The sequence below is a fragment of the Taeniopygia guttata genome, chromosome 6 (assembly GCF_048771995.1).
Source record: "Taeniopygia guttata chromosome 6, bTaeGut7.mat, whole genome shotgun sequence".
NCBI classification, from domain to species: Eukaryota; Metazoa; Chordata; class Aves; order Passeriformes; family Estrildidae; genus Taeniopygia; species Taeniopygia guttata.
Genome location: NC_133031.1, coordinates 7,245,200 through 7,264,329, shown reverse-complemented (window position 1 = coordinate 7,264,329; position 19,130 = coordinate 7,245,200). Strand labels below are relative to the sequence as shown.

Sequence of the window (19,130 nt, the reverse complement as noted above, 5' to 3'; positions counted from 1 at the left end):
GTACCTACTGCATTGGTTGTACTAGAATATGATTTGTGTTTTACAGAATCTTTGCCCAATCCTCAGCAGGACTCCTGGCAGATCTCATGTGCCCTTCTGCAGGGCTTTTTTAACTGTTCCTAACAGCCCGGGAGAAATTCCACTTCCACTGTTGTCCTTGATTGGGTAAATAGGCGTTGATTCAAGAAAGAACAGCCTGGATAAATCATTTTGGGGAGAAATACAGTCTTGTGTGGCATCTTAAAAATTGCATTACATTATGCTTAAGTTGATGGGGCAAGGTTGGATTTAATTTTGTTTTCATTCAGGTGTTGACTCAGGTTCATGGAAGGGTCACCAGTCTAAATATCACATGGCTTGTCAGCAGTGACTTCAGCTGTTGTGTACATTTGTCTTCATTTATTCAAGCCTAAAATATCTAAATCCTCTGAGAGATTGAAATGAAGAATGTTATCACATGACTGAGTTTCTTTTCACACTGAAACACAGAAGAGCATTTAAGATTAATGGGTCTCAGGTTCTGACAGAGGAAGTGGTTTTAAGCTGTAATGCACATCCATGAAATAGGCAGTGTATCATTAAGTTTTGAGTAGTTATTTAAATCCACTTCAAAAAAGATTGTTTTAAAAGTGAAGATTAAATCTGAGCCACATCCTCTGTGGGAAGGTGTGTGTATATAGATATCCTCCCTTCAAAAGAGAGTACCCTGAATTTAGGGCTCAAACTAGTCTCTAACAGTTGTGGTGGTTTTGTTTTCTTCTTTGCTGGTTTGGTTTTTTGTTTTTAAATGGTTTTGTGTTGTTGCAGGCTTTTTTCTAGGAATTTAAAGAACATGTGGATATTCAGTTTGTACAAATAACCAGTGGTGGTTTGCAGTGACCCATTTTGGAAATACTTTGCATTTGGCATCTGATAGTTTAGGGAAGACAAATGCATTGGTAACTATTTCTGTAGTATTTTTTCTGAAAGATGTAATCAGCTTAGGCAACCACATTTGAACAAATGATGAAGAAAAATGAGTGAGTTTCTTAACTGTTATAAAACAAACTATACTATTTTGAGAACATTGTCTGAACAAAGCAATCATATATAGTGCAAACCTTAAATAAAAAAATGTTTATACCTGTAAACCCCATAAGCATTAACATGTGAGCTTTTTTATTAACAAGAATTTTGTAGTTCTTGGGATATAAACAGAATTAAAATCTGCATGAAAATGCTTTTTATGTTGCCTTGCCTCAGTGTTAATACCATACTAGTAATCACAGGTGTGGAACTTAATGTAAAGCTGAATAACACATACTGTGAAATGAAGGCAAGGGCTGCTTCACTAATGCTGCCTTTCGTGTGCATGGTATGCACATAAACTTATATATGAACATGTGGTTGAGTGTGGAAGAGAATGAAATAATCCTTTAGTTTTATGGTGGCAATTGCTCTTTATGCTTAAAAAAAACCCAAAAAACAAACAATAAAAAACCAGTGCAGAATTGGTAGACAATCCTATCACTAAAGCTTTGTAGAGACAGATTCAAATCTGTGAAGCCAGCCTAGGTGGGGTTGTGACCCTGGTGACACAGCCATTTCACTGAGCTTGTTGCAGCTTCCACCAGTTCTACTTGTGAACAGAAATCTTTCAGGATCATCACCTGATCATTTCACCTGAAACCTGATTTATGAAGACTGAGCTACTGTTGAATGTCTTGCTTTGACAACTCTGAACACACTGTACAGTGTACAGTATATTATGTGTAAAGGTGAAATCCAAGCTCTTAGTGAAGATGATATTTTAATTTCCAGGTTCGCTGGATGATGTACTGGATTGTGTTTGCTCTTTATACAGTGACTGAAACAATAACTGACCTAACAGTCTCTTGGTAAGACCCTGCTTTTTATGAACTCTAAAGGAAACTACATTTGTTTCTGATGTTTTTTGATTTGTACTGATTTAATTTTGTATCACGAAGTTGTGCTTGTGGAATAACCCTATTTTCAGGAAAAGATCTTGGTGCATAGATGAACAGCATCTGTTTTCCAGTTTGCTGTACGCTGTCACTTGAAGTAGGGACTATAACATTTCCAGCTTCACTGTAGAAAGTGAACAGGGGAATGGAGCTCTTAAAAAGATGGCCAAGAATTTCTCTATGCAGGAATGTATTATGAAAAGCCAAGTATATTAACTGTTGTAATTTTTTAAATGACAGTACTCCATAAATCCATAACTCATTTAATTTTTGTCTGATGTTACTTCTTGTATTTAAAGAATCCTGTATGCTAATCTAACTGTGGTTTTTTAAAAGATCTCTTCATAATGATTAATTACTGTGCTTTTTCTTACTCTAGTTGTTGATTTTGTGCAACCTTTAACTTGTCTGTTTGTGCAGGTTTCCACTGTACTATGAACTGAAGATAGCTTTTGTTATCTGGCTCCTTTCCCCATATACTAGAGGGGCAAGTTTAATCTACAGAAAATTCCTCCACCCACTGCTTTCTTCTAAAGAAAGGGTAAGAAATTACTTCTCAGATTTTAATGCCTAATATGGAAACACCATATGCTGAAATAAAAGCTGTTGCTAAATACACTGTAAAAGCAGAGCAGCTTGTTACTGTCTTGCCTGGCAGCATGAATTTGGACTAGCAGAGGCAAGTGCACATGACTGTCTTTGTCTGTGCTTCTGTTTCACTTGCCTGAGCAGACAAGGTCCTGCTTCCTATTGACATGAGAGCTTGGTGTTCCCTGCTCTGCTTGATGCACTCTGAGGAGCCCCTCTGAGCTGAGTGGAAGTGATGCAGCTTGACTTTCCACTGCAAGCACGTGTGCAGTGCTCTCTGCACAGAGCTATGAACACAGCCTTACAAAAGCTGTTTATGTTAACATTTTTTTTTTTTCTAGCATAAACTAGTAATAACACTTCTCAGGATGATTGACATCGATGACTTTTTTTGTTTTGCAAACTGACGAGATAAGAGGAGAGACTTGTCACTGAGTTTTAAGGGTACACCAGCCTGCGACAGTAAATATCCAAACATAAAAATAGCTAGAAGATGGTTAGCTTTAGTCAAAGCATGACAGGGGCACAGGTCTGCTTAGCTCTTTTTCAGCATCCTGCTTGGATGTGTGGAAAGAGCAATTAGCAAAGGTGTGAAGACAAGCACTGAGAAGCCTCACACTACAGAAAATAGCATTCCTAAAGGTCAGTTCATAAAGCTAGGCTTGGCCTTTATTAGGCAAAGCAAGTAGCTGACAAGATTGCCACTGATAGGAACAGTAAGGTCATCTTGACCTTCTGAAGATTGTGCTATAAACAATTTTCGACTTTGTAAGGTGAAGGGATATGTCCCTGTAGTCTGCAAGCTGTTGGGAAGTACCTTGCAGACTTTTATCTTCAACTCCAGGTATTTACCAGAGCTGGAGATAAATGTCATGACTGTATTGTCCTTGGTGCTTAACTATTTCAAAGCTGTGCCTTTGGGAGTTCTCTGTAAGTCAGCTCTACCATTCTAGGGGAGCTCCTTGACTTCTTCATGTTAGATGATGTTATTTCTTGAAATGCTTCTGTCCAATAAGTTAAGCTTACTCTGTGTAAGAAGCTTGTTGCAGTGTTTCTGAGCTGTACAAAAGTAATCTACTTTATCTTCTTGTTTGACCACATATAATCCTTTTTTTAAATGAGACAATTGTAATGAAGGAAACATCTGAATACAAAGATATATCCCATTAAATATTTCTTCTGTCTTCCTTTGCTGATGGAAAAATAATACTGTGGAGTAATTTTGCTCTAAGAACAGCCTTCTAAAATTTAAAATGTTTTTCTTTTAGGAGATTGATGAGTACATTGTCCAAGCCAAAGAAAGAGGCTATGAGACCATGGTGAATTTTGGAAGGCAAGGGTTGAATTTGGCAGCAACTGCTGCAGTGACAGCAGCTGTAAAGGTAAGTTTCTGTTTGCATTAATTGCTTTTGAGTTTGATAAAGAACAGTGTAATTTTAGTGAGGATTTACCACTCTTGCATAAGAAAGATAAATTCTGCAAGTCTGCTGAAAACCTGGGACACAATTAAAGGCTTGCAGCCCTCTCCTCCTCATACTGTGTTTGTTGTTTGTTTGTTTATGATGGCTTGTATTCTTATTTCTTGGATGATCAGATCAGTTTACTCTAATTCAAAAGGTACCATTCAGTTTTCTGTGCAGGCTTTTAATAAAGATGACCATTGTTTCTTTTCTGTCTCTGTTGTTCTTCCTTGTTGATAAACAAACTTTTTAAAGGATTTCTGGCTTTTCTGCTGTTTTTCTCCAATCAACCTGAGGTAATGCCACATATGAATTAAGGCATGAAAGACTACTACCATGGTTAAAAATTCTCTTGACACAATTAATCTGTTTGCAGCTTGTTGAGTGAATTATTAAATTAATATACTAAGCATAAGCCTGCCTATTGGTGTTTAGCCTTCACTTGCTTTGTCATGTGGTTTCTATTAAATTATGGAGTAATCTGTTGTTTTTCCCAGATTACCTTCCTACAAAAACTCGTCACCTTCAGTATTTCAGAGAGCTCTGGGTGTAGGAAAGACAAAATACAAGCTTATATGTAAGATTCTAAGCAATTTGTGGACCACTGAAAGGAATATACTTGAGACAATGTGTATCCTACCTAATAGTAATTTAAACCAAAATAAAAAAGAGAAAGGTGATTGTCCAAGTGAAGTCACAGGTTTAAGAAAATCAGGATTAATTTCTTCTTGGGAATAAATGGAACCATTGTGCTCACAGTAACATCACTGGAAACCTGAACCATCTACTACTGTCAGTAGATAACAGCAAACAGTGTAGAGATCCCTGGCTGTCAAAGCTGAGTATGTATAGCTGGCATTTAGCTTAAATGTCTGGGCTTCTATGTGAACTTCCTGCACTACAAATAAAAGACATTCCTAAAAACTACGTTTTCACATGCTACCTCAAAAAGCTTTAGAAAAGTAGTTATGCATATCTTGTTTGTTTATTTTCTCTTTTTTTTAAAGATATGTGTGGGTGGTAGCATTATAGCTTTTTGTTTTTAAATATGGTCATAATGAACCTAAAATACTGAGAAAGTGATGAAATTTGATCACTGTAGGGGTTTTATTGTTAGTCAAATTCTTAATATTGCCTTGAGACATGAAATAATTTAGAATGCAATAAAATGTACCTCCAAAGGAATGAAAGTATTCAGAGTGAAAGTTGGTTATTTAAATAAACCAAATCAACACAACACACAAACACCCAAAGTGCTCTACTGGGAGAAAAAGTTTAATTGCTAAATGCTAAAATGAAAATTCTTTGTATTACAAATTTATTACAATAAGCACCTGTAAGGATTCTTAGGCTTTGTATGTGTTCCTCATGTTTGGCTATGGTTGAATATTTTTAGGTTCTATCAGAAATATTGTAAAATACATAACACTGGTATCTCCTCCCACTTTCTTCTGAAATAATGAATAACTTTTTCTGAAATGTCTGTGTTTAGATTTCATTGCTATTCAGCTATGACTGGCAAGATGCCTGCTCTATTTGTTAAAACTCGTTCAACATGCTCATGAATATTTGTACAGAATTAGTTAAGTGCAGATCAGATGCTTGGGAAAAACAACCACCACAATACCAAAGAACTAAAATAGGCATGATTTTTAAACAGTATGAAAGAGGAGACTCACTGAAAAAAATCTTTATTTTGGCATGTTAAGCCTCTTGGGTTTGTCATGCCAAAATGCTGAGCGTGCCTGCTCCATGCAAGCAAATGGACACAATGCATGTGTTCTTGATTTTGTTCCCTGTTTTTCAAGAGTTGACTGCTGCCTCCAGCAGGTGAAAAGATTATCCTGTCACCATGAGCTGGTGGAGCGTGCTATAGGATTTCAGGAACAGAACTGTAGTAGTGGGATCAGTCTTGATGGGAAGAAGAGCACACTTTCATGATTAGTTTTTTTTTTTTTACCCATTTTTTTTTAGTAGAGCACACATGCTTATTCTGACATAGCAGATCTCAAATTGGGAGAGGGGGAGAGGCTAAACATGTGTGCAAAGTTAAACCTATGTCAAAAGACACTGAAGTGTCCAAAAAAACTGCTTATGCTAACTTTCGGAGGCTGTTAAAAATGACTTGGAAAGTTGCTGAAATATTTTGAATATCAAATGTGGGAGAGAGTGATTTTCTTCAAGAGTTGTCAACGGAATAGGGGATTACCATTGCAAGGCTTGTTGGCTCTGTTAGGGAGGTTGGAGCAGCCAGCCAGGTCAGTCTACTGAGATTTGATGTAGATTTAAACCTGCTCCTCTATAGTTAAATTTAAATGTATTTGGCAGGAGCAGTGGCTTATAGCTTACATTGTCATACTGATATTTTTAGCTGCTAGTAGTTAGCCACTGTTCATATAAAATGTAGTGTTTCAAAACCTGCTAGATAGCATACATTAGCAAAATAAATTGTGTTAAATTGGCATGTCAGAAAACAAATATTTATTAAATTCTTATTTCAGAAGATTTAGAGATGAAAGATTGTCTGTGATGAGTTTTTATTTATTGAAGGAAACTTTTATTAGTAGAAGAATCAGAAACAAGATGCCTCAATAGTAGTATATGGATTTGGAGAAATTACATCCACAACACTTAAGTTCCAATGATCTATCTCATACTTTGATGCATCTGCTTTTTAGGTCTTCTGAGATGATGGCTACCTCTATGTTTCTATTTCTGCCAATCCATGAATTCAGATTTCTTGAGCTGCTAGTGAAAACTGGTGTCTTTATCACTATGAGCAGTGAGCACAACTACTTAAGCTGTGAAATACTCAGTCTCTCTTTATGAGGTCACACAAATAGTGTTAATTTGTAAAGTGGTGTGGTGGTGATAATGTGTTTTGAGGGCTGTGTTTTCTGCATGCCTTCTAGTCATCCTGAATCTGCTGCCTTTTTGCTGATTGGGTATTATTCTCCTGGCCTCACTCACCCTTCCCCTTCTCCCCACTCAGGGCACAGCAGAGGAAGGAGGTATCTTGCAGCCAGCTGTGGCACACAGCCAGTATCACTGGGGAGCAGTCCTGCTTCCATCCTCCTCCCTGCTGGGGCTGCCTGGCGTGCTGCAGGGGTCATTCACAGGACAGCAGTCCCTGTCCAGGCTGAGAGGGAGCAGAAGTCATTCCCTGTCAGCTTGGATGGCATCAGGGAGAGAACAGCTGAGCATGTGGGTGCTGCATGCTGCACAGTCCACTGGGAGCTGGTCCAAGGAGGGCAGGCAGCTTCAGTCTGTGATCCTGGCCACTGCGGGGTGCAAGTCCCCTGGGAACAGCAGAGCCCCTGAGGCAGACAACGTGGTGTTTGTTTACAGCTACTTCCCTGCCTTAAGCATACCGACTATAAAAGTACATGCTCAACAACGGAATAGAAAATGGCATTTCATATATGAGGGTCAGCTGATGAGACTGCATACTAATAGCTTACCAGGGGTTGAGTAGTCTTGAAAGGAGACCCTTAAATGGGCTATATTTATTTCAAATAATTGATTTAGAAACATATTACGACTTTAATTGGTCTTTCACATTAGTCACTGCTAATGAATGTAGACTACATATTCACATAGTATGTTTTAGGAAATGCTATTGTGGAATGAAGAAAAATAATTCTTTAAGACTTGCATTTTGTTTAAGACAACACACAGACCTCACAATTCATCTTGCTTCAGTGTTTGCCTACATAGAAATTTTAGTGCTAAAGTTATGTGATTTATTTTCTTTTCCCCTGGCATTGTAATTGTAAATGTATGTGTCTCAATCTTTTGTACTGTAATTTAGTTACCGGCCTCTGGACTGAGTGCAGCCTGATGTATTCCTTCCTTACTGGCAGGGACTGTTGATGGAATGGGCCACCCGAGGGAGCTGCTCTACCATCTTCTCCTGAGCAGCATCTTGGGGTGTGTGTACCTGGGGAGAGGTGATGGCTGCTGCCATGTCCATGGCATGGGAGTGGAAGCAGGAGATCCTCCTCAGCTCCACCTACAATTAACTGCTGTGCTTTCAGATTTTAGGGCAAACATGTTGCTTTCAAGCTTTAACTCTTTGACCTTTCAAACAAAATATTAAAGCTCTTAAAGCATTATTCTAAATGTGGATGTTACTCTCACATTTCCTGCTGTAAAGGGTATTTAATCTCACATTTCCTGCAGTAGGAAGGAATTAAATATTTTTCAACCAGACTTTCATCCTGAGCTGATAGTAATCCAGATCTACACAGAATACTTTGTTTCAGCAAAAAGCAATTAACTGCTGCTTTTGGGCATGGGGGTAGAAGAATCTTCTTAAGTCATAAATGCAGTGTGAGCACAGTGCTATGAGCACTCCCACAGAACACCTTGAATTTTGTCCTTCAGTCTATGCAGTGGAGTTAAAGTAGAAATCAGTCTTGATTTGGCTAGACTGAATGTCCCCAGGGGTGGGGCCTGTGGGGAGTGGCTGCATAGGATTAGTTTAGTGTGTGATGGGGACTGTCCAGCGCAGCACTGGCTGTGCAACTCCCATTCCTACTGTGACTCTCGGGCATGTGTGCTGCATCTTTATTTGTGTATGTATCCTTTCAGACTTCTCAACGTTTTCTGTGTGTAACTTGAGTAAAACTTTCCATCTTGGCAAGTAGTTTTGGAATGAAGGGCCCATTGTATAAATCCCTTATGTCCTCCCTGAATGAGGCAGTGCTCCACAGGAGCTCTAGCTCAACCGTGCAGTTTGGTTAAGGGCACAATGTTATTTTATGGCACATACTTGACTTTTTTTCCCCTTTGAAAAACAAAATTCTGTATCCAAAAGCTGCATTGGAATAGGGTTGAATGTTCCCAGCTTGGATCTAGTCCTCTATCTACAGTGGAATAAGAAATACAGGCTTGTATTATGCATTCTTAGTATGTTAGTTGTTGTAATCTTAATTGCATTATTCTACACAATTTCCAAATGTTTTTTTTTTGTAGTATATCACATGATGGATGAACTTGCTGAGCAACTGTTAAACAAGTGTGTCTTTCTATACTTCTGCTGCTGGCCAAAACCAGCTTCTGTCACTATTTTAAGTAGACTCAGTTCACACTTGGTGGGTAGAATTGTGCTGAATTTGTATGGATTCTGCTGAGAACCAACTAGGTCCTTTTTTTACATGCACCAGCATTCAGTGACTGAGACTTGAGTCTTGACATTGGACACAAGCATTGGACACAAGCTGATGAACAGTCTTGTATGTTATGGGAGAGTAATATATATACTGTAAGCTGTTACTTGTCAAAATAAGCAGTTCTTTCTCCAGTTCTTTTTTCCATGTCCTAGCAGCTGATAAAGTTCTCAGGAATAACTGGTTCCTGAAGTAGTTTACTTGAAATGCTTCTCCGTGCAAAAAGTGGAGTAGTGGAAGGGCAAGATTTTTCCTGTCTTAGGAGGAACTTCAGGAGACCATTTTGGTCTCTCTCAAATGAGCTGTTTTGAGGAATAAATTTGACTTCAGGATTTCTGCAGTCTTTAATACAGACACTGTGCAGTGTTCATAGTGCATTTTAACTCAAAGGCAAGCTGTACTTTTTGAGAACTGAGTCATCCTACAAGTATGTAGGAAGCGATAGAAAAGTTCAGGTTTCTACTTCTCTCACAAGAAACCTTTTCTTTGTTATTGCTTGGTGACAATGTATGAATGGTGGGGTGACAATTATAATAGGTTTGTTATGCTTCAGTAACACACTGTCCACTGTCTTAATTTTATATGCTGTACTAATAACTAGTCATTAGAAAATCAGTATTTCAGCCACTTTCCCCCCTGCCCTTTGTTACCCACACAAACTTAAGGAGCTTTAATTCAACTGTCTCTTCACTTTACATGGCTGTTTTTAACATGGAATAATTCAGCGTGCTGGTGTACCAATTGCAAACAGTTGTTGTCGTGAGTGGGAACAAATGGCTGTGGCCAGCAGTGCCAGAATTGCCTTCTGCTGGTACTGTTGCAGAGAAAGGTGTATGGAATTGTACCCAGGTTTCTGCTCCTGCTAGCTAACATGATGGTTAAACAAAGAATTTTACTTAAAAGCTGCATTTTTAAGAATGAAACAAACTCTTTAACACTTGCTTGAAGTGGAATTCGTGCATGGGCTTGTCAGCCTTTCCCTGAAATGGTTGTTTTTTGCCTTATGCCAGAGAGAGAAGAACTAAATGGTTTTTTTAACATGACTTTGAGTACTTGTTCTCATGGTCTTATTATTTTAGTTGCTTCTGCAATAAACTGATCTTTAATGCTTTAATAATAACATCATCTGATGTAAGATGAAAGAGCTGCTGGAATGACCTTTCTTTCCAACAGGGAAATTTCCTTATGTTCCATATGGAAAAAAAGTGAAGACAATTGAAGAAGGAATACTTAATCTTCATATGTGATTAACTATTCTCCTGTGTGGCATTAGATTTTGGGTTGGTATTATGTCAGTAAAGCTATATTAGTAAGAGGACCTGCTAGCCTGGAGTCCAGGCAGGACCTCTTTGGTGTGTGGTTTCAATGGTGTGTGGTTTCAAGTTTCTGTCAACTGGAGCTGCTTTTATAGTGCTGCCAGTTTCTCAGTTATTTGAGTTAATGTTACAGAGTATATTTTTAACACTTTTCTCCTCAACCTTATTCAAATTTGTGGAGGATAAAATATAAAATGGCAGAAAACTATCTTCAGCCATACTCTTTAAAGTGGAAGTGTTGCTGTCATGCTACCTTGAACTGCCATGTTTGAAGTGAGCATTTCTGATGTCTGTTTCTTTTAAACACTTACCCTCACCCAAGAAGTCTTTATTTGCTCAGATTAAAGAAGTGAAATGCAGCATTTGTAATTGAGCTGCCAGCTTGTGTAACTTTGTCATCTGGGAGCAATGTACAGTTAAGTGTGGGTAAAAGCAATCCCTAAATTAAATGTAAAGCAACTGCATGTGTATGTTCATTGTGTTTTGTTGTGCAGCAAGGAAGCATGGACATAAACATCTTAACCTAAGCTGAGCAGCAAAGTTAAACCTCTGCCTGGTTTCCAAAGATACTGTTGTTGTATTTCAGAGCCAAGGTGCAATAACTGAGAAACTGAGAAGTTTCAGTATGCATGATTTGACTGCTATACAAGGAGATGAGCCTGTTGGACAGAGACCTTATCAGACATTGCCAGAAGCTAAAAAGAAAACCAGAGCCTCTACAAGTGAATCTTCAGGTATGTATCTTTTTTCTTCCCAACCTTGTGCTATTCGACTTTTCCCAAAGCAAAAGTCGAATAGCACAAATACATTCACCCCGTTTCTAAATGGAAAAGGCCTCAAAGAATTCCAGTACACTTAAACAGGCTACACTTAAGCAAAGCAAATTATGACAGTTAAGAAATCCTTCCTGAATTGCTTTCTTCTCACAGCCATTCTCAGTGTAATCATACTGTATTCATTATTCCTGTCCTTGCCAGTTGGCAGCAAGAATTTATTGCCAAAGCAAAACTTAATTGGAAGTCAAACGTTATATGATTAAGTGGTGTTTCTGTGATAAATGTACAAGAAGTGAAACATGAAAGCATATGGAATCTCAGTAAATATACGAGAAAATTAATAGCTATTAATTCACCGGGCTTGTAGTAATAGATCAAAATGTAAAATTGTATATGGTGATGGGAATAATAAAGGCATCAAGTTTTCATAATGGACTGCTGCCCATCAGCACTTAGAAGATGGTGTGTGGTGACCAATATATGGTTTTGTTCAGAGATGCTATGATTTCATTATTATATTACTATTGTAATATATGTACTGTTACTGTCATTCTCACTTTGCTCTTGAGCTTGTGATGCTTGAAGGAAGGTTTTGCTGGAAGTCAGGTAACTATACATTTTTAAATGGCAAGGCTACGATGTAAAGGAGCTGGTATTTCTCACAAAAGAAGTAGATCTGGGCTATTTCTTTTCACCTAAGCCTGTCACTCCTTCTCATCCCTCCATTTTGGGGAGGAGTAGTGTTTGTGGGGTCCAAGGAATTCCATGAATAGTGTGGTAGCCCATGATGGTTGTAAGGAGTAGATGGCCAGCTGAAGGGGCCTAAACTGAATTGCACATTGTTTCCAGAAGGGATCCTGTGCAGGGTAGTGTGAACTGGAGCTTCTGGCTGGAGAGAAGGCCAAGAATTCATGAAGAGCTGCACTAGAGATGATGTTACTGCAGCTGTTGTGCAGGGTCCGTTCTTCAGTAAGAGAGCATTACTTACCTATCTGAAATAGTTTGAAAATGCTCTAAATTTAATGTTTTAAGAATATGCTTCTGTTTATATTATATAAATAATCACTGATTGTGACATTCACCCTCAAATTTCAAAAAGCTTTCTTACGGCTGGTTTAACTTAATTAATTGTTTCTGCTCCTGGTCTGATATCTAGCATACAACTCTCATGTGTTCTTTGAATTTTCTGCAGTGTTAGGAACTTAAAAAAGATCAAAAGTACACATAGATTTAGGAACACTGCGTAGCAAAATTCTTCTGTGCTCAGCAGGATCTTATTTTTGTGGTCTGAGCTGGGAGTTCTCTGTAAATTGGTTGAAAAGGCCCAGTTGTAGAACATGGATCATAGGATGGTGCTGAGCTAGCAGTGTGCTTGCTGTGAAAAAGGATGGGATCCTGATGCATCAGGTGTTACAAACAGAGGTAAGGAAGTATTGGTGTCACTGCAAACACAGCTAGTCTGAAACAGATATCATTGAAATAATTGTGTTGGAAAAGATGAATTGAAACTGTACTGGAAGCAGAGATGTGTTGCCTCTAAAATGGCAGAAGAAAATGACAGAATGTCTGCCTCAAGTAGTTATTGAATAGATTATGTGATTCTAATTTCTAGGGGAAAAACATTGAGGAAAAATAATAGCTAAGCCTAAATAAAACATTGGCTTAAGATGAAATGTACACAGGTCATTAATAAAGTTTGATTTGGAGTTCAAAAGGCGTTTCTGAGTGTTACAGCCTGTAGATTCTGGGATAAAAGGAGAGTTTGGCGGAGGAAGGAACCAGACTGGATTTGGGAGATTTGTGATAGGTCTGTGATGGGGATTTGGGGCTGTTGGACCCCAAGGAGCTTTTCGGCGTATGTTTTTAAGCAGTTTGTGCCCTCTAGTGAGAGTCTGAGGTAATAACCTTGGTCCTGGCTTTGCAGGGTGTGTTACCGACCTGAAAGGAGCTTTGGTAGTAAAAATGCAGGAGGGGTGAGAGTATGAAGAAGGATCCTATGGATGAGAGTCATGGAATGGTTTGTATTGGAAGGGACCTTTAAAGGTTTATGTAATTGTAACCTCCCTCTCATGTGGATTGTATCCAGAAATCTTAAGTACTTGTTAAGATGACCACTAAGGTTTTTGCAGTTCAGTGTAAAGCAGAAGATGTCAGCAGACTTGTGATTTCAGTTTTGACAATGGAAGAATCATTGCATTAGATACCTGTGGAACCAAGTGGCAGGATTAGAGGTACCAAACTCGTGGCAGAGTCAATGCTTCTGTTTTGACATGAGCACATAATTTAAAAGGATAAATCGTGTGTGGTAAACATGAAAATCACAGCTTTCCTAGAAATCAGAAAGTTAAATCTACTTTTTAAATTTTTTTTTTTTAAGGTTACAAAGCTCCACTGGAACAAAATCACGGAGATGATAAAACAGATGAAGAGATGGAGGGGACACATTCAGAAGATGAAATGTTTGCTCAGAGAGGCCTTCGAAGAACTCAGAGTATGAAATCTGTGAAAACGATTAAAGGCCGTAAAGAGGCAAGTATGATCCTGGTTAACTGAGTTTGTTTTCTCTGTGTATATTGGCATTTTTCATAGTGCAGAAATTTACTTTTATTTTTAATCTTGGAGAGCTTGTCAGCTGGGCTCTAGAATACTAAATGCGTAAGGAAGTATGTGATAACAATATCTGAGTTTGAAGCTTTTGTAGTTTGGAGTATTTAGGGGAAATACATGAATGAAATAAACTAAGCAAGGAGCAAGGGAGAGGAGATGAAACAGACTCTGTGCTTGTAATGCTAATTCTGGCACCACCAAACCAAATTTCAGGAGCTGCTCACCTTGGAAGGGTTATGGATAGCAATACTACCATCTGCATGTTGTGCACACTTAAACATCTCCTGTTTAATAGATAAAGAATATTCAGAAGTTTTTAGTTCCCATAGGCACGTGGCCTGACTCTTTGTGATGTACTAAGTGAACATCCTAGTTAGCATTCAATGCACTTTATATGTGCATGCATCACAAATTTTAAAGATACTTCAGGACAAATCACTATGGAGTCTCATAAAAGCTTTAGGGTCATTCCAGGAAAACAGATGATACTTATTATTATTGTCAGATTTTGTTGAAACTTTATCTTACTTAGTCATAGGTAGATTATCTTAGTGAAATTGGGATGTCTAAAGCACATTGAAAGACATTTGCAAAATAAGATTAGTGGGCAGGTGAACCACATTTCTGCTTGGTGTGACTCAACTCTTTGTTATAATTTTATTTTTCCCCTCAGATACGATATGGATCATTGAAATACAGAGTAAAGAAGAGACCCACTGTATACTTTTAAGTGTACTGCACAATGCCTGCAAGAGAAACTGCTGTACTATAACTTGAATTCAAGTGTTAAAGATCTGTGTACAATTCCTAAAATGAGTCTGTATGAACAGATATGGTAGGACTTGTTTTTCTGAGCCTACGTGATCAGATAAAGTATTACTCTGTTTTTATATAGTTGTTTAGATTTAAATCTGGACAAGTTACAGCATGAATTTCAGCACTCCTTAAATAGGAGTTAAAGGAGGACTAGGAAATACTCTTTTGCCAGAGGTAATTTCAACAGATTGAAATAATTACAACTCCAGTTGAATTAGCAGAAGACTTAAGTATCTAGAGCTTGTGAAAATTGAACCATAGTGTCCCCGGGTTTACACAGAAAGATAGATATACTTGAAATATTTTTCTGAACTACAATTGCTGATAAGGCCTTTGTGTAATTTTTAAATGTACAGTTTAAAGGACAGTGGATGATGGTGGGAAAAAAAAGGAAAGATGAGGTAGGTAGGATACATCCTTAACATCATCATCTTGCATCATATTGCCAAGCTTAGCAAACTGGGGTTCCATATAGCACTTTATGCAAAACTACATGGTTTTGCACACTCTTAATGATTTACAACTGCACATGTCATTTTACTGACTTACTAGACAGGTTTGAGTTGCATTTTCAATGCCAGCAGTTCTTGTATTTTATGCTATTTTAAAAATTTATCTTGATTCTTTAAGTACACTTAGGATGCTGTAGATATTTGCTACTAACAATATTATCAGGTGCCTTTCTATGTATTATAGGGCTGGGTTTTGTCTGTGTGTGTTTTTTTGGGGGGGGTTTTGGGTTTGTTTTTGTTTGTGGGATTCTTTTGTTTGTGTCTGTCTTCCTCTATCTAAAGAGATGTAACATGATTTAAGTCAGTTTTTGGTTAAAATTGTGGTAAGTAAAACTCATAGCAATTCCAGTGATACACCTCAGGGATCTGATCAGCCCATGAGTTGTGTGTTAAGGTCATGCTGCCATACAGGTATGTATGATAGGTTAGTCAGGCCCTGGTTTAGTTTTGCTCTACATTGCTTTAAGAACAAATATATTTATATATATATGTACTTCAGAACATGTATGAGTGTATATTTCATACCATATGTGGATTCTAAAATGGCCTGTGTAGTACTTTCTTTTATTGCTGAAGTTATTACTAATATATTTGCATATAAGTAGCTTCTTCTAAAAGTCTAGTTGATTTAGTAATTTTATAACATAGAGTCCCATGGCATATCTGCAGAGATTGATTTTGAAATGTCTTTCAACGCAGTGACTTGTCAAAATTACTTTTTTCAGTCACCTTTGGTACTATTTTCTGCAGTTTTGAGAATTAGGCTGATTTTAGTTTGCTGTGTGATTGTATTTCTACTGTGGATTCAGGGAGAAACCACCCACTTTTTGCAGATAGTATTTTATTATGTATCTTTGGGACAGACCTTGTTACTTTCCTCAAAGAGGAAATGGCATGGATTCCTCTTATCCTTGGATCTCTGACTTTAATCCTTAGACCTTTCCCCAGGTGTTGACAGTCATCTGCAACTCTACAGCACAGACTGGCATTCAGAGTAGTCTTCTGCACACTTCAGCAGGGTTTGAATTCTGTGGGTACAAATGCAGCTGGTCTGTGTTGGTGTTGTTCCTCCCTGGCTGTGGGAAGTGTCTGCAAGCCCTGTGCAAAGTTGTGCTCAAATGCAGCAGCACTTCCAGCATCTCTGAGGAACCTCAGTGCTTCAGTGAGAAGTCCCAGCAGACCATGTGTGATTAAAAGGCTAAAACCTGTAATGCTTAACTCAGAAACACAGCTGGATACCAGAAGACGGGAAGGCTGCTCTCTCCCAAATGAGTGCAGTGCAAAACTCCCATCCCCTAACCAAAACTGTACCTTGTTATCCAGCTTTTCTAAGGAGCTGTGGGCAAGGAGTGATCACAAAAGCAACCTCCCCTGGAGTGTGGGACTTCTGGCCCGGGGGTGTTTGTGCTTCTCCTCTGCTTCCCTGAGGCTTGTCTGTGTGTTAAGGTGTATAAGACACTAAGGAACCCTAAGCTCTGACCCCTCTCTGAATAGTAGACTAACCTGGGCCTGGGGTGGAATCTCTAACTCTTACTGTACAGTTGAACACTTGCTGACACATTTTGCTGTAACTAATCATGCTTGTTTTACCAGCAAGCATGGCAAAAAAAAGATCATCATTGTACCAATCATAATCCTGCATGAAGGAGTAGAGTATGCCATTTTTTCAGAATTACAGCTCCTGTTACAGGTTCATGTAGATCCTGCTTTGGGGGTTGTGTTTTAAACACATTTCTAGCACTAGAGATCATTGAAGTGTTTCAGGCTCTACCACACTCCTGTCAGGAAGTTGCTCTATGTGTCTCTATGTACCTGAGGCTGTAACTTCTGGCAGACTTAATTTCCTAACTCAGTAGTGATAAAGGCTAAATAAATCCTCCTTTTTCTGGAACTTGCATGGAATTGGGAAAGCTGGCAGTATTATTCATATTCATTACTGTTTGCACAGAAATGTACTTCTGTTCTTTCAGGCAACTGTCTTACATGATCAAACCTTCAATGTTTTCCTACCTGTTTTCTTCAGTCTAATAGCCAACTATAAAAATATTTTCTTGCTAGCCTGATTTTGATCTTTGAATTCATCCTCAAACTGGTTCACTGGATTATCTTCATTTTTTCTTGTTACTGTTCATTGTTAGGTGATGCTTGTCAGGGCACAATAGCATGATTAGCTTTCATCCCAGTGATACGTAGTTCTCGCTCTTTGTTGAATGTAGTTTAGTTTGGTTATGAAACACTACAATCTTTTACCTTGGGTTACAGGGAGTTTTCAAACTTGCCTTAGCAACTGCAGAAGTCATCTGTCTAGCTCTTGCCAGGAAACTTCTTGAAAAAAAATGTTAAAAGTTGGTGTTTAACATTTTTTTTGGATTTGGAATGTAAAATGTAGTTCATGTCAAATTATCTTCTGAACAAGGAGTTTCCTAAGGACTGACTGACTGCCACCAACATGGCTGCTAATTTGACTGTAGTCAAACAAAGACTTGGGGTTTAAAAGTGCTTTTAAAAAGAGAATATGTATTTCCATTTAAATCATACCAAGGTTTCAAGCCTTTCAAAAATATACCTGAACTGACTCAGCTTTCTTAGCAAGAGCTTACTGTACTTATTAAAATACCAGTCTGAGATGAGGATTAAATTGGTAGCCTCAGCTGCAAATGAGCTCAGGCTGGACTTTGATTGCAATGTAATTGCCAATATTGCTAATTCCTTTGGTATGTAAAAGTAACTAAATAATATCCAACATGCATTTTGCAAACTATAATGAATTTTAAAATAGAAGATAACTTGATAAAAGAGAATGGTGAAGAAAGCGCTAGACACAATTCAACGTGTGCTGTTCCATGAAAAAATGTGTTTTATTTTTGGTGTTGCTTTTATTAATGGGAAGTTGGTATTTTTAAGTACTTTTTCTACAAAAATGTATGTGCAAAGACAATACTTTAACATTTTTCAAGAACTTGTATTTTCAGATGCTACAAACAAGAGAATATAAATTTGGACTGAAGGTAGTAGCTTTAAAAATATGCAATGTAAGCTTTAATTTTTATATTGTAATAATAACTTGCTGTCAACTTGTTTACATATTTGTAGGATGGAAACTTCATTATGCATTGACTTAGCTTGATGCTGTCTTTAATAAATGCTGCTTTGAGCAAGATCTGGTGGATATTTTATTACCTGAATTACTATTAACAAACTAGTCACTATGTAATCTGTATTCTGTTACTTATTATATTGGTTCAAGCACAAAAGCAACCTGTCTGAACTTTGGAAAGACTTTTAAAACTCTTTAAAAAGTATGACTAAACTGCCCTTGAGGTTCTGCCATGAAGTCTGAAGCTGATTTAGGCTGCAATGAAATATACTCTGCTAAAGGCAACTTGAACATGCTATGGTGTCACCTGGTTTGATTAGGTGTTCACTTCAGAGTAAATGAAAATTGAGATGTTCAGTGTCCCAAAGGAGTGTAACTTCCTGGTGAACTGCTGGACATAAAACTGATTTTGTTTTGTATTCCCTAGTCAGAGTTCTTCTGGTAATCCAGAGGAGGAGATGCATAGATGAATTTGGCCCTTTCCTTTTTCAAACCTCCTTTCAAGTCATCTGTTAACACCCCTACCAAAACCCAAGCAGAAAGCTCAGTAACCACATTTTCTGGGTCTTGTTGCAAGGCTTCCTGGTTTAGTTCCTCAAGTAAAAGAACTTCTTGATATAGTTGAGGAGAAAGATTTAAAAGACAGTAGCAATAAATAAATTTTAAGCATTATGAAAATCCATCCCAGAAGCACAGGCTGACTGTTAAGGGACCCTGCAGTGATTCAGTTTCTGATGTCAGAAAAGTTCACACAGTACAAGCACCCTGCCAAGAAATTGTGAATGTCAGAAAGCAATGCTGCCTTTTCTTCCTTTATTTCTTC

At 38.0% G+C, this 19,130-nt stretch overlaps 1 protein-coding gene across 1 annotated transcript in view; it reads left to right on the top strand.

The window, feature by feature from the left end:
• The window catches only part of REEP3 (receptor accessory protein 3), a 37,244-nt gene extending 18,874 nt beyond the window's left edge, over positions 1–18,370 (top strand). The window contains exons 3-8 of the mRNA XM_012574426.5: positions 1,801–1,877; positions 2,385–2,505; positions 3,821–3,934; positions 11,086–11,233; positions 13,653–13,804; positions 14,556–18,370. Coding sequence (XP_012429880.1) covers positions 1,801–1,877; positions 2,385–2,505; positions 3,821–3,934; positions 11,086–11,233; positions 13,653–13,804; positions 14,556–14,612 — 669 coding nt within the window. The 3' untranslated portion in view covers positions 14,613–18,370. The remainder of the gene's footprint in view (positions 1–1,800; positions 1,878–2,384; positions 2,506–3,820; positions 3,935–11,085; positions 11,234–13,652; positions 13,805–14,555) is intronic.
• Positions 18,371–19,130: the final 760 nt, after the last annotated feature.